At 45.7% G+C, this 16,657-nt stretch overlaps 1 protein-coding gene across 1 annotated transcript in view; it reads right to left on the reverse strand.

The window, feature by feature from the left end:
* Positions 1 to 16,657, reverse strand: part of parp8 (poly (ADP-ribose) polymerase family, member 8) — a 629,329-nt gene that overhangs the window by 144,914 nt on the left and 467,758 nt on the right. The window contains exons 13-14 of the mRNA XM_072497074.1: positions 11,755 to 11,808; positions 11,576 to 11,671 (exon numbers count right to left, since the gene is read on the reverse strand). Coding sequence (XP_072353175.1) covers positions 11,576 to 11,671; positions 11,755 to 11,808 — 150 coding nt within the window. The remainder of the gene's footprint in view (positions 1 to 11,575; positions 11,672 to 11,754; positions 11,809 to 16,657) is intronic.

A 16,657-nucleotide genomic window follows, 5' to 3' on the forward strand; every position in this document is an offset into this window, starting at 1 on the left:
TCCACAGAAAACAGAGGGTGGCATAAGTCCTACTTTCATCCAATTAAAACTATCCCTAGAGTATTATTGCTGGCTGGTTAGCCAGATTCCTGTTCGGTGCAGTGCGAACAGACATTTTGGTGAGGGGATGGGTGTAAAATCCACTACTCTGTGGCGAATGGAGACTCATTACCTCCACAGACACTATCGGACCAAACTCATGTGCCAGCATTGAGCTTTACCTTCTGAGTGCACATTGCAGGAAAATGTGCTGCACCCTCATGTTTGACGAATATTTAATTTTCAAACATTTTAAATATATGCAAATAATTCTCGGGCCATAGTTATGTTAATTCTAAATTCCTTTGAAGCATTGTTATCTGAAGCAATATCTGACTGGAGTATTTGAAAGTGCAAAAAAGCACCAAAATGTGTTGACAACCTAGGGCAAAGATTTCCTCTGGTTGCAATGTGTTTGCCACTTAATAAATAAAGGAAATGATTTCCTCTGATTATTCTGAGTGTAGCCATTAACATAACATTTGAGCACAGTACGAAGTCTTACAACACCAGGTTAAAGTCCAACAGGTTTGTTTCGATGTCACTAGCTTTCGGAGCGCTGCTCCTTCCTCGGGTGAAGTACCTTGGTGAAGTACCTTGGCATTCACCTGAGGAAGGAGCAGCGCTCCGAAAGCTAGTGACATCGAAACAAACCTGTTGGACTTTAAACTGGTGTTGTAAGACTTCGTACTGTGCTCACCCCAGTCCAACGCCGGCATCTCCATCATAATATTTGAGAACACTTTTATGATTAAGTTTGGAATTACAAATGGAGGAAGCTTTTCTGTTGAATTTATAATGTAGAGAACACATAATTATCAGGGATATCCTTTTCCCAAGGGACCCAACAAATGGAAGGATTAGATTAAGGTGGCATCTTAACCCCTATAGCTGGAATTATTACTGAACAAAACCGTTTCATACTCTTTTACAACAAAATGCAACAAAAATATGACTTTTCCAAACATTACTTCATGCTAATGCTTGTTTTATTGGGCAACTGCTGTGAGAACAGAAGGTGTAATTTTGTTTTATTTGATACACCAAGTACAACAAGTAGCTTGAAGGAACTATTGGGATTCGAACCACAGATATTATGATTGCATCCCTTCTGTACGATCAAGTAATCTACCTGTGATCAGCTCCTGTCTACTCATAGATCAGGAATATCGAAGGTTATGTCTGAATGGGCCAAATAAGTAAAAACTATGACAAGAAGTAACTCTTTCCTGTCCATTGAAATTGTAAATAGGGCAAGTTATGAATCTTTCTTTGAAGTAGACTTATCAATATACTTTTTCCTTTAAGTGTTGTTCACAGTAAAGCTGCACCACTTATTAAAGTTAGTGTGTATTTGGTTTAAGTTTTGGTCTGGAAGTCCCCTTTTCCTGTGACCCATAAATTCAACATGTTATTACTAGCTTCCGTCTGTTGAAACCACAAAGCTGTGGAGAAAATGTCTGCACGTTATATACAGCTATTGTGCAAAATGTAAATACAATGTGTAAGTAACAGCAATAGAAAGATACTTTCAGACATATTCCATTTTTGTGCTGGCTGGTAGGTATCACTGGTGACAAATTTCACTGCACCACTAACAAAAAGCTAAACAACAACACAAATAAAACAACAGTATGAAGAAGGAGTTGCAGTTAGCGAGTGCTTTCAAATAGAAAACGAAAAAACCAAGGTACTTCACAGAGACATAAGGATAACACGGACCATGAAGCAAAAGGGACTTGAACCAAAAGCTTGGTCAGAGGTCTGTTTCAAGGAGGCTTCTAAAGGAGGTGGGGAGGATTTGGGCAAGAATTTCCAGATAATGGGGCTGAGGCACTGAGGGCACAATGACCAATAATGGCCTGAAGTGTGAGGAGCTTGCACAAAAGGTTAGAGTTCAGGAAGTGAGAGAGTGGAAAGCTGCAGCGATAGTGAGGCACATAGCCAGGAACCCGAAACATAAGGACAATAGTTTTAGATTAGCACGGCAAGCTAATGTTGGTCATTGGGGAAAAGGGTTATGGATGAGGAAGAGGAACTGCAATTTTATAGATATCAAAGTTTTGAATTAACCAAAGTGTACAGAGGGAGAAGTCCAAGAGAGCATCGGAATAGTCAGGTCTGGCTGAAGAAGCAGAAGTGCAAAGGACATGGGGGTCAGAAGAAGGAAATACATAGATTTCTAGACATTAAAGGTGTCAAGGGATATGGGGAGAGAGCAGGAGTATAGCATTGAGACAGGAGATCAGCCATTATCATATTGAATGAAAGTCTACTTCAAAGAAAGATGAATAACTTGCCCTAATGATAATTTCCTTAGATGTCAAAGTATCACTTTCTGCCATAATGTTTACTTATGTGGCCCATGCAGCACATCCAAAACGGGATGTTGGAGAAATATTCTGCCAACACAACTGTAGTGGTGTGATATTGAATGAGTTAGAGGAGAGATGGAGTTGAGTCATCAGTGTACATGTGGAAGGTGACAACACTTCCGCAGATGATGTTCCCAAGGAACAGTAATTAGCCTGGGGAAGGGAAGCAGCCAAGATTAGATGGAGATTGTGACCACTGAGGAGATAGTTGTCCTGTTCAGAGGCAAGGAAAGGAAAGGAGAGGATGGCCTGGGAAGTAAGAGTTGTTTTGGGGGAGTGATGTGGAATTAAAAATTAAAATTTTAAAGAACTGATGGTTTGGGTGTGACAATCAACTCTTGTACCACAAAGCACTTCTGGGCGGAATCTTGTGGAGGCAATGGGGGCCTCAGTATTTGGCTGGGGAACTGGTGAGACCTTGCATTGCCTCTTTTTGGGAAGGCCTACTGCAATTTGTGCCACTCAGGCACCTGACAAACCAGTAGCAAACCTTCCCATGGAATCAAGGACCCTGGCACAGGATTCCCACTCACTGAGAGCTGCCAGCCAATCAGAGGTGGGGAGGTGGTCGCTGCTGTTGATACTACACCATGGTGAGGCCTCGGATTGGGGTGGGTCCCAGATACAGGTATATTTTGTCGGAAAGAGGATCACGGTGTGAGGGTCACGGTGTGAGGATAGGGAGGGTCTTCTGTGCCCTCCACCACCGCAGCGCCCTCCGCTCTTTCAAAAGCTGGGTCCCTAAATCAGGAATTGAGTGCCTTTGAACAAGGGGCCTCCCTCCTCCCCTCTTAGAGCATGCAAGAAAACATGCCAGGGCTTACTTGTCAATCTCTGCACATGGTGGATTCCTCACCCACCACTGGGTTCATACTAGCCACAGTCGACAGTATTCCAAAACCATTGCAATGGGCAATGGATCATTTCCCTAGCATTCTCACCTTTCTGATTCTGAATAAAATTGCTTGTTTTTTTCTTGAATAACAGTTTTGCATCAATTGGGAGCAAATTTCATTCTTGCTTTCAAGGAAAAAGGATTAATTACAAACTTGCTGATGTTGCAGTTGGCTGCGCTCGGTGTGAAACTGAACTACATGGACAAGGAACGCACAGTGATTGCCCAAGGATGTGAAGGAGCACTATCATTGGTCTCTGCATCACTGGCCACTCCACCAGTATCCCTCCACTAACAAGGGGAAATTCATCATGCATTCTTGTGATCTCTCCTACAATACAGGTTGATTTAACTTGCCAACTAGACATTACCAGCTTCTAATTGGCATCTGTTGGCTTGTCACCTGTTTACACTGCAGCCACTGCCATTTTTAAAGCAGTTTATTACCAGGTGGCTGAAGAGTTGTTTCAGGTTATCAACTTCACAAATATGAATATTGAGGTTCTCTGACGTGCTTAGGACCCTGATTGCCATTTCAGGGCAGAACTGAGTGAAGTCTGCATTGTGCACTCTTTGATGTGTTTTACTAGTGACACAACAGAGGAAGTCCCCACAAAAGAGACAATGTGGATGTTATGTTACTGAATCTGTCATCCGGCAGCCTGCATCATAGGCATAGAAAGTTTACAGCATGGAACGAGGCCCTTCGGCCCATCGTGGCTTTGGCGGCCATCAAGCAACTATCTATTCTAATCCCATTTTCCAGCTATTGACCTGTAGACTTGTATGCAATGGTATTTCAAATGATTCTTAAATGCTGTGAGGGTTCCTGCCTCTCCCAACCTTTCAGGCAGAGAGATCCAGATTCCAACCATTGTCATGTAGGGTACTTTTAAGACATGGATGCTAAGCAATGTACCTTTTAAAAAAAACAGTGATGTCAGAGAGTGGGTGGGGCTGAGCACAGGTCAGCCATTTTGCAGTTTAGTTTTGCAGATTTTTAGTTTCAGTTTTGAAAAGAGCTGGGTGTGTGCCTGTGTTTTGCAGTGAACTGGGTATCTGCCATGAAAGACTAGCTCTGGATCATTTGGGTGATTTAAACTTATAATAGTGAAGCCTTTAACCTGATGTAATTTTGTTTAAAGGTGTTAAGTCTCTTGGAAGTTTGAAGGAACATTTTAAGGAGTTATTTACTGTTGCAATATTTTCTGAGTTATCTTTGAAGTAAGGGGTGTTAAGAGATCCAATGTTTATTTAAGATGTTAAGTTGAGTTCATGGAATAAACAGTGTTTTGTGTTTAAAAACCCACGTGTCCATAATTGTAATACCACACCTAGGGAAAAAGCCGTGTGCTAGGAAAAGCAACAAATCCATGAAAGGGAGAGGTTGGTTGAACTCCATGATACATTTTGGGGTTCTGAAAACGCCTCGCCCATAACAATGTGCTCTGGGTGAAAAATCCTCACATCCCAGCTAAACCTCCTGCTCACTTAGAGATCGGGGCACCCTTTCAAAATGGCGGCCCAATCTCTGAGTTCAGCTCCCCAATGCTATAAAAAATTCTAAGGGTGGGATTCGCTGGCCACATTCGCCTGGCTACTGGAAAATCCCGCCCAAGGTCAATGAAGTTCTCAATTGTACGCAGCACGCCCGTGGCATTCTTGCGGTGGGTGGGGTGGGAGAATCAAGTCCTAAGTGTGGGCTAAACCGGTTGAAATTCCCCAAGGCCCAAAAAAGTGACTAACTGTCATTGAATAACGGTGGGGAACTGGAAACTCCCTGAAAAACCACCACAAATTACTTAGAAATTTTTTTGGAGGATCGCGTGCATGATCTCCCTTTGACAAAGCCATGCTCAGTATCTTTGATTGATCTTTGCCTCCCCAAGTGGAGATTAATTCTGTCCCTCAGAATATTTTCCAGTAGTTTCCCTAACACTGAAGTTAGACTCACTGGCCAGTAATTTCCTTGTTTATACCTACTTCCCATCTTGAATAATAGCACCATATTAGCTGTCCTCCTGTCCTCTGGCACCCCCCCCTGTGACCAGAGAAGATTTGAAAATCAGCATCAGAGCCCCTGAAATCTCCTCCCTTACCTCCCACAGCTGTTTGGGATACATTTCATCAGGGCTGGGGAAATATCCACTTTTAAGCAGGCTAAAACCATTAACACCTCCTCTCTCCCATCAATCAAATGTGAGTTTAAATTCCACAATAGCAGTTTGAGAATTTAAATTCCGTTCATGAAAATCTGTAAACAAATAATGCGCGAGGCAATGAAAGTGCCTATGAGATTTCCACATTGTTTCAAAAGCCCAACTATTTTACTAATGTCTTTTAGGAAGGAAAGATGCCAGCCTTATGTGGTCTGGTTTACATGTGACTCCAGTCCCACACCAATTCTCTACTGCTGTCTGAAGTGGCCAGGCACTGTCGGATTTACAGTTAGTGGACCTTGTGCTCAGCTTCTTTTTCAGGGTCACCCCCTACCCCAGGATGTGAAAGCCGGAGCCCACCCCCTCACACATTCTCTTTTCCCTCAACTCCTCTCACACACTCCCTGTTCACCCCAACCCCCTCGCAGACTCTCCTATCCATGCCCTCCTCACACACTCTCTTCCCCACCTTCTGTCACACTCACTCCCCCCACACTTGCTCTCTCCCTCTGACGATCAGTGGTGTAGTGTGAAATTTTGAGGCGCAGGAGCTGTTACAAAATGTGTCGATCATATCATTTCTCAAGCTTCTGTTACATTGTTTTCTTACGTATTAATCATTTCAGCCTCCCAACGTCAGTAAAACTAAATTTTTAAGTGAAAAATATTAGTGCCAGTCGCCTTTTATTTTGAACCATGAATCATTAGTCTTTAGCATAGAGTTGCATTATGCAACAGTTCAATTATGTAATTCAATCCTATTAAAAACATGGATTACAGAGCTTTACTCACAAGGTATGGAACAAAACTGGGCAAATAGAGTTAAGATACAGATCAGCCTAATGGCAAAACAAGCTCAAGGGGCTGAATGGCCGACTCATGTTCCTATCTAGATATCAATGAATGGGGCTTGGCACATATGTGCAAGCATTCATGCATCAAGCTCTTTCTCCAGTCAATTCAAATTAGTCCAGATCAAAAAGAACTATTAGACAGCTAAATTAATGGCTTACAAAGTACTTCTCCAATTTTCTATAAAAGTAGTGAAAGTATCAGATCCAGCAAACTGATCAATTGTCAGTGCCTCAAACCAAACTAAGGCCATTGATGAGTTTACATTTAAGGAGTCAATATCTAACTATTTGTATCTACCATTAGATACTTAAAGAGAGAAAATGAATACAAAATAAATATATCTACCCTTCACCATATCATACTCCTCAATCCTAACCACCATGCTAAATCCCTCAAAGGGCCCATGTGAATTTTCTGTTCCCTAACAGAACTTATAAAGCTTTATCATTGAAATGGCAATTGAACAGTTGTTATTTTTCCAGTGCTTTTTGGGCATTCAATTGTGTCTTTTTTGTTCACTTCAGCTTTATCTGATACCTATAAATGCAATCTGGCATTGGTTTATACTTTGTGAAGAATAATACTGTATCAAACTTCTGAGGGTTACCATTCACCAGAAACTGAGCTGGACTAGCCATATAAATAGTACGGCTGCCAGAGCAGGTCATAGGCTAGGAATCCTGCAACAATTAACTCAACTCCCACTCCCCAAAGCCTGTCCGCCATCAACAAGGTTCAAGTCAGGAGTATAATGGAATACTCTCCACTTGCCTGGTGAGTGCAGCTCCAACAACACTCAAAATGTTTAACACCATCTTAGACAAAGCAGCATGCTTGATTGCTACCTCTTCCATAAATTCAATCCTTCAACCACTGAGGAACAGTGACAACCATGTGTACATTCTACAAGATGCACTGCAGGAACTCATCAAAGTTCCTTTCGCAGCACCTCCCAAACAAACCCATCTGGAAGGACTAGCGCAGCTGATACCTGGGAACACCACTACCAGGAAGTTCCCTTCCAAGCCACTCGCCATCCTGACTGGAAATATATCGCCGTTCCTTCACTGTTGCTGGGTCAAAATCCTGGAATGCCCTCCCTAACAGCTCTGTGGCAGTGCCTGCACCTCGGGGACTGCAGTGGTTCAAGAAGGCAGCTCACCACCACCTCCTGAAGGACAACTGGGGTTGGGTAATAAAAATGCTGGTCTAACCAGCAACACCCACATCCCGTAAAATGAATTAAAAAATATATATATACATATTTGAGGCTATTTTCCCGATGTACCTTCATTAAGACAATTAGGTTTCAGTTGAGCATATACTCACTTATTTATGATAAAGATACAAGAACATTTTCAAACTATATATGTGAATAACTTTATTTTTCATGTTTATAGGCACGATTCAGCCACCATGTGTATCCAATGGGTGTATCCCGCGAAAACCCTAAATCGGGCTCCGTTTCCGATTCCGGGCCTATCCGAGTCACCTGACTCGCTCCACTGGCGCGATTTGAAGCACGCCCTCGCTGGATATGGTCAGACAATTATATTTCAATCAGCCATTTGGCTCATTTATACGCCCTGTGCCCGAGAATCAACCGCCGCATATGCAAGACCTCGACAGGGTGGCATTTAGTACTAGCTTCTACAAACGTGAAAAAGACGTGACCACACCTCGGGGGTGGGTCTCGCAGACCATTAGAGACCTCAGGTGGTAAAGGAAAGTGCAAGATAGTACCATGGCAATGTCCCTGGCACCCTGGAATCTTGGCACTGCCAGCCTAGCACCCTGGCAGTGCCACCCGAGCACCACGGCCAAGATGCCAGGCTGGCAATGCCAGGTGCCCAGGTGCCAGGTTTACACTGCCAGGCGCTGGGCTTGGGGGGAGCCTTGCCCATTAGAGGAGGATAGGGGTTCCAGGGGCCACTGGAAGGTTGCGGGGGGTGGGGGGGGTGAAAGGTGGGGGGGTCTAGAAACTGGCGGGCGGTGGGGATTCAAACTCCCCAATGCTGGGCGCCAAAAGCACTCCCATCAGGCTCCGATTCCACATTGACATCCTCCACTGATTTCGGCCACAAGCAGCATTTATCAATTAGGTTCCGAACGGGTGGATGTCTCCACAGCGCCTGCGCGGAACTGAGAGCTGCAGCGGGTGCGATAAGTCCCAGCCTCTCTTCTGTACTTGGTTGAGAATGGTGACTGGAGGGCAGCACGGTGGCACAGTGGTAAGCACTGCTACCTACGGCACTGGGGACCTGGGTTCAAATCCCGGCCCTGGGTCACTGTCCGTGTGGATTATCATAGATTATCATAGAATTTACAGTGCTGAAGGAGGCCATTCGGCCCATCGAGTATGTGCACTGGCTCTTGGAAAGAGCACCCTACCCAAGGTCAACACTTCCACCCTATCCCCATAACCCAGTGACCCCACCCAACATTAAGGGCAATTGTGGTTACTAAGCGCAATTTATCATGGCCAATCCACCTAACCCGCACATCTTTGGACTGTAGGAGGAAACCGGAGCACCCGGAGGAAACTCACGCACACACGGGGAGGATGTGCAGACTCCGCACAGACAGTGACCCAAGCTGGAATCGAACCTGGGACCCTGGAGCTGTGAAGCAATTGTGCCATCCACAATGCTACCGTGCTGCACATTCTCCCCATGTCTGTGTGGGTTTCGCCCCCAAAACCCAAAGCTGTGCAGGGGAGATGGATTGGCCATGCTAAATTGCCCCTTAATTGGAAAAAATGAATTGGGTACTCTAAATTTAAAAAAAAGAGAATGGTGGCTGTTTTTTTCAGTCGTGGACAGGTTTTCAACAGGTGTGACTCTACTTGATTGGCTGTGAGAGACATCAATCAGAGAACCTGCACTCTGGTGTCCCCTGCCTTTGGGGCTCCTGTGTCAGGGTTCAATGTGTTTCATTGTAAATCCACCCTTGCTCAGTTGTACCAAAACATTTGTAAGGGCCAGAGGAGTTTCACAAGAATAATCCCTGGAATGAAGAGCTTGTCATATGAGGAACAGTTGAGGACTATGGGTCTGTACTCGTTGGAGTTCAGAAGGATGAGGGGGGATCTTTTTGAAACCGACAAGATACTGCGAAGCCTGAATAGATTGGACATGGAGAGGATGTTTCCACTTGTAGGAAAAACTAGAACCAGAGGACACAATCTCAGACTAAAAGGATGATCTTTTAAAACAGATGAGGAGGAATTTCTTCAGCCAGACGGTGGTGAATATGTGTAACTCTTTGCTGCAGATGGCTGTGGAGGCCAAATCACTGAGTGTCTTTAAGACAGAGATAGATAGGTTCTTGATTAATAAGGGGATCAGCGGTTATGGGGAAAAGACAGGAGAATGGGGATGAGAAAAATATCAGCCATGATTGAATGGAGGAGCAGGCTCGATGGGCCGAGTGGCCTAATTATGCTCCTATGTCTCCACTTCTCCAGCTTCCACCCTAAACAGATTAAAGAAGCCATACCCTATGGACAAGCCCTCCGTACACACGGGGTCTGCTCAGATGAGGAGGAGTGTAACAAACATCTACAGACGCTGAAAGATGCCCTCGTATGAATGGGATATGGCGCTCGACTCATTGATCGACAGTTCCAACCCGCCATAGCAAAAAACCGCATCGACCTCCTCAGAAGACAAACACGGGACACAACCGACAGAGTACCCTTCGTCGTCCAGTACTTCTCCGGAGCGGAGAAACTATGACATCTTCTTTGCAGCCTTCAACACGTCATCGATGAAGACGAACATCTGGCCATGGTCATCCCCACACCCCTTTTCTTTAAAGCAGTGTTAAAATATATTTATTTCCCGAAGTAGAATATCCAGGCATCTCTGCACAGCAGGTATACCTGAGTGCTCACTGTATTTGAAATGGGATTGAGAGCTGCGATTTCTTTTGTTGTTTGAGTGGAAATAAAGATAGCATGTAAGGTTTATGGTGCCACTGTATTGATCAGCATTGTTTAAGAGGTAATTGTAAGACCATAAGACATAGGCATGATGTGGAGATGCTGGCGTTGGACTGGGATGAGCACAGTAAGAAGTCTTCCAACACCAGGTTAAAGTCCAACAGGTTTGTTTCAAATCACTTGCTTTCGGAGCACTGCTCATTCATTAGCTGAGCAAGTCCTATTTTCCATTAAAGGAAGTGGTGCTGGATGTATTTTTGGGAAATGAAGTAAGGAAAGTGAAGCTTGTTTCATTTGCAGATCAATGACGATAACAATCAAGCATAAAAATACATAACCGGGGAGGGATAATTTTAGAGAGTTGAGAAGATTCTGGCCCAGGTCAATTGAAATAGAAAATACTGGATTTTCAATGCAGGGTCAGAAACCCAACACTCAAATGAATTCCAAGTTCTGACCATGAGCTCATGGTGTGATTTTCAAATGTGAATGACGCAACTGGCCAGTAGTTAAGCTTGATGTCAAATTGGAAGTGCCAAGTGCCTTCAGAATGTGGGAGCTGCCTGCCTGGTTCCTGCGGCAGAGACAGGTAGCAGCCATGTTGAAGGTCCCTGCTGCCTTACCAACTACAGCAGGCTGCTCCTGGGAAGGCCATGGAGGTGGAATAAGGGGCAGGATTTTCCGGCCCGCCAACCTTGTGCTTCTCGGCCGCGCTCCGTCCACTTGCAGCGGGATTCGCTCTTCCCATTATAACCAGCCTATGCTGCCACAAAACCCATCTGGCAAGGGTGTGCTGCTGGCACAAAAACTGAATCACAATGACTGGAGAATTCCGGCCAAGGTTGACAAAGTTAGGACCAGTGTTTGTGGCGGTGATAGTTGGCCCTACAGTACTGTTTCCAAGTCAACTTTAACAGAATTTACATGGGCTCTTTGGTGAACCCAGTAACTGTGCACTGAAATGCACAGTTAATTTGTTTGGGCTCAACAGAAAAATAAATTGAAATTTACATTTTGCAGGCCCCTTAGCAAGCTTCTTAAGGTAAAGGGCCGTGAATTGGTCTTGACCCCATTCCTCTATTCCTTAATCCCCCATTGCCCCTTTGAAAATTGTTCTGGAGGCATCAGCGTTCCAATGTGTCCATGACGCCCACCCATACCATGTCCTGATCCAATGGTTGTTGAAAAATTCCAACCCTAACATTTGTCTAAACTTTGGTCATATGTTGTTATTTTGTACTGAACATTTATTACTCTGCGTCACAAAACACAGGCATATTCAAAATTAAGGAGTAAAGGTTCTACTCACCCGGAGCATTGGTCCATTCTGAAAAACATGGGGCTCATCGCACACCACGCAGTACTCATTAAGGATTGGTATCCTCTGCTCTGCATACTCAATGGTCTGCACAAAATAAAGGTACATAAACTCTGAAAAAGCAAGAGACAGGCTAATGGCTGAAGCAATGATGCTGATGAGATTCCTACCTGTACGAGAAACCCATGCTCCCTTGACACTAGTGTTCTCGCATTATAGCCAGACTAATGGAAAAAAGGAAGGACAAAAGAACATTAGCCATAACAATCAAGAATGACAGGCATTAATTTATCAATCTTTTCCTCCTCAAGATATCAGGGAATACCCATGAATCTTTCTTACAATATCATTACTAAAGGAGCAGTGTCATTATTTTCAAGGATGTGCAGTTACCTGGAATAGCCAGGCAGATCCTGGAACTGAAACATCTCTGGAACCAGCAAGTTTGATATTATAACATGTTCACACCAATACATGACAACATTAGCCAAAACACCAACCCTTCAGTATGCAGTTGGGCGCACAATTGAGGATATTACCTCGGTGGGATATAGGGTGGGGATGATGATGGAGACATTTGGGTGTCGCCAAATGTGCTGAATTTCTGTCCCATTCATAACAATATAACTGTACTCAGGTGATGCTCTGCGAATATTGTGCCTTGAATACATTGGCTGTGTACCTCAGGTGCATTTCCAAAAACTTTACCTGATCCACCTGTTTGGTCAATGGCACCTATACCTACTGAAAACAGGAGTAATTCCCGCTATGGACCATTAGGGTACAATGTGACTGCAAATTACTCACAGAAAGGTTAACTGTCCCTTTTCAACGAGCACTTTAACCTCTTAACTGAAGGATTTAAGTGTAAATGTGTACTTCTCTTTTCAGCCAATCGGGGTTTTGGCTGCTGCCTCTCACAGGAATGGGCACTCCTGCTGTTCTGCTCTTCACGTCAGTGTCCACATGAAGGGTTAAATGACTCCATCAGTCATCAATTGCTCACTGTAGCAGTTCTGTCCTATCGTACTTCCATCCCACCACATTTCTGTCTCCTCTGAAAGATCACAAGATTCCTGCCCTTACATTTTAAAAGTTTTAAAATGACACGTTCTGCTGAACAATTGTAGATTGTTTAAAAATTCCATTGTATTTACTATCTGAGCTGGTCTCCCATCTTGCCCCAGTCATAAAGTTAAGCTGATGCAGAAGTTTGCTGCATATAACTTAACTTACACCAAATGCTGCTCACTCATGCACCCCAATGTGACCTGCAACCTAAATTAGCCTGGTAGCACTTCAATTTAAAATTTGTGTCTTCGTATTAAAATCCTTCCATGACCTGGGACCCTTCACTGAAAGCTCCTCCAGCCTAACAAGTCTCCAATTTTGGTTTCTGATGCATTCTCTATTTCCTTCATCCCACTGGCAGTCCCTCCAGCTGACACGCCCATGAGCTCTGGTATTTTCCCTCTAAAACCTCTTTCCATTACTCATATCCTTTAAGGGTGTTCCTTGACTTTTTAGGCTTGGTTTCAACTTTTGTCTGATTGACTCGAAATTCCCTGGAATATTTTACTATGTTAAGGGCACTGCATAAATGCAAGTTGGGGCTGTTGGATCAATGTGCAACTTTAATGATCAATGTATCAGTTTGGTTCAGGTAGTAGTAATCAAATCTTTAGGTCAGAGGCTAGGACCACAAGAACATGAGTCGGTCATTCTGTCCCTTGGGTCTGCTCCACCATTCATTCAGATCACGGGTAATCTCATTCACACTATCTACCTGCCTTAGGTCCGTAAGCATTAATATATTTACCAAACCAAAATTCCTAGAATTTTGCAAATAGCAATTTAAAAAAACAATGGGTAGATTTTACAGTTATAAACGAGGCCCTGCTGTGAACCATTGATGTGAAAGGAAAGTCCATGAACAATTAGTAATCTCTATGGTGCGGTTCCCCCTATGCCAATGACAGTCAAGAAGATCTCCAGGTGTCCAACAGAAATGATGTCAGCACACAATTAAGCAGCCAATCCCATTGGAATATTTACACATGTCAAGCCAGGAAGTAAAAATAATTTAATATCCTTCAGCTTGAATTTAAATTTTCAGATGGTGAAATAAATTATGATTGATGTGGAGATGCGGGTTATGATTGGATTGAGATAAATGCTAAAAGAAATAAACAAACCTTTTTTTTCAGAAGGCATTTGTAATTTTTAAACTACGTTGAAATTTTTTTAATGTGTAGAAGTTGAATAAATGAATAGATCTGACATGCCACAAATATAAAATGAGCTCCTCACGGTCAGTGGTGTTTGGCAGTCATTTTGAAAAATCCAGTTACATTTCATTCAGCAAGATAGACTTAAGTGTGGAGGTTCTCGACAATTGATAGATTTTCTCGTGATTAGTGTCTTGGGTATTGATGCGCAATCAATTACTCTCAAGACAAGGTGAGTCATAACTAATAGGCTTTAATCTGCTAGAACTATTCCCCAGCAGCTTTGATACAGAAAGTGAAGGCTGCTGGGACGGCGTTGGTTCTTCTACTCCGCCTCTCAGGGCGGAGCTATGTACATCGGCCAATGGTACACTCCTGGGTCTAGCCAATGGTCATCCACCTCTCAGGTACCACAATACCTGGTATTACCACATTCACCCCCTGTTAAAAAGAATCCGGCGGGGTGATGGCCAGCATTAATGTCGCCTTTCGCATGGTAGGACCAGGTATTGAGGTGCCGTGATGTCGAGGGTAATAGCAAAGTTTTCATGGTGCAGCAATCAGTCGATCGGGTGGCCTGGTCATCCTTCTGGAGTATCTGGGCTTCGGTGGTGATCCTGATGAGGGTCCCGGTGGTTGCGATTCCGGGAACGTGGTGTTGTCCTCCCAGGCAGCTTGTCACCCCTAGGCGGCGCTGTTGGGGCGAAAAGTGGGCAGGACGGGGGGCGCCTGTAGGGAGCGTCGTGGGGGCACTGGTGCGGGGGCGCGTGGGGCTCCTGCGGGCGCCAGGTCCCGAAGGGAGACAGTGTCTTGCCGGCCATCCGGGAACGCTACATAGGCGTACTGGGGGTTGGCGTGCAGCAGGTGGACCCTCTCGACCAACGGGTCCGACTTGTGCGCCCTCACATGTTTCCGAAGCAGGATGGGTCCGGGTGTCGCTAGCCAGGTTGGGAGCGAGGTCCCGGAGGAGGACTTCCTGGGGAAAACAAGGAGACATTCATGAGGTGTCTGATTTGTGGTAGTACAGAACAGCGACCGGATGGAATGCAGGGCGACAGGGAGGACTTCCTGCCAGCGGGAGACTGCGAGATTCCTGGACCGTAGGGCCAGCAGGATGGTCTTCCAGACCGTGCCGTTCTCCCTCTCAACCTGCCCGTTTCCCGGGGGTTGTAACTGGTCGTCCTGCTTGAGGCGATGCCCTTGCTGAGCAGGAATTGACGGAGTACATCACTCATGAAGGAGGACCCCCTATCACTGTGAATGTAAGCGGGGAAACCGAACAGTGTAAAGATACCCTGGAGGGCCTTGATGAGGGTGGTTGTGGTTATGTCCGGGCAGGGGATGGCGAATGGGAACCGGGAGTACTCGTCAATCACGTTCAGGAAGTACGTGTTGTGGTCGGTGGAGGGGAGGGGGCCTTTGAAATCCATGCTGAGGCGTTCAAAGGGACGGGAAGCCTTTATCAGATGCGCTCTCTCTGGCCGGTAGAAGTGCGGTTTGCACTCCGTGCAGATTTGGCAGTCCCTGGTGACGGACCTGACCTCCTCGATGGAATAGGGCAGGTTGCGGGTCTTGGTAAAATGACAGAGATGAGTGACCCCCGGGTGGCAGAGGTCCTCGTGGAGGGATCGGAGTCGGTCCACTTGTGCGGTGGCACAAGTGCCGCGGGACAGGGCATCAGGAGGCTCGTTCAGCTTCCCAAAACGGTACAAGATCTCGTAATTGTAGGTGGAGAGTTCGATCCTCCACCACAAGATCTTGTCGTTCTTAATCGTGCCCCGCTGCGCATTATCGAACATGAAGGCAACTGACCGTTGGTCCGTGAGGAGAGTGAATCTCCTGCCGGCCAGGTAATGCCTTCAGTGTCGCACAGCTTCTACTATGGTCTTGGCCTCCTTTTCGACCGAGGAGTGGCGAATTTCAGAAGCATGGAGAGTGCGGGTGAAGAAAGCCACGGGCCTGCCCGCTTGGTTGAGGGTGGCCGCCAGAGCTACGTCGGACGCATTGCTCTCGACCTGGAAGGGGAGGGACTCGTCGATGGCGCGCATCGTGGCTTTAGCAATGTCTGCCTTGATGCGGCAGAAGGCCTGGCGGGCCTCCGTCAACAGGGGGAAGGTTGTGGACTGGATCAGGGGTCGAGCCTTGTCGGCGTAATTGGGGACCCATTGTGCATAAAAGCTGAAGAAGCCGAGGCAGCGCTTTAGGGCCTTGGAGTAGTGAGGGAGGGGGATCTCCATGAGGGGGCGCATGCGTTCAGGGTCGGGGCCACTTTGCACTACGTAGCCCAGAATGGCTAGCCGGTCGGTGCTAAACATGCATTTATCCTTATTGTATATCAGATGAAGGATATTTGCGGTCTGGAGAAATTTTCGGAGATTGGTGCCGTGGTCCTGCTGGTCATGGCCGCAGATGGTGACGTTATCAAGATAGGGGAACGTTGCGCGTAAGCCGTACCGGTCGACCATTCGGTCCATCTCTCGTTGGAAGACCGAGACCCCGTTCGTGACACCGAAGGGAACCCTTAAAAAGTGATAGAGCCGCCCATCTGCTTCGAAGGCAGTGTACTGGCGGTCACCATGACGGAGCGGTAGCTGGTGGTAGGCAGACTTGAGATCCACCATGGAGAAAACCTTGTATTGCGCAATCCTGTTCACCAGGTCGGCTATAAGGGGGAGAGGGTACGCATTCAGCTGCGTAAATCTGATGATGGTCTGGCTGTAGTCAATGACCATCCTGTGTTTCTCCCCGGTTTTTAACACCACTACTTGAGCCCTCCAGGGGCTGCTGCTTGCTTCGATGACCCCTTCCCTCAGCAGCCTTTGGACCTCTGACCTGATGAAGGTGC

Source organism: Scyliorhinus torazame, chromosome 3 (genome assembly GCF_047496885.1).
Source record: "Scyliorhinus torazame isolate Kashiwa2021f chromosome 3, sScyTor2.1, whole genome shotgun sequence".
In the NCBI taxonomy this organism is placed as follows: Eukaryota; Metazoa; Chordata; class Chondrichthyes; order Carcharhiniformes; family Scyliorhinidae; genus Scyliorhinus; species Scyliorhinus torazame.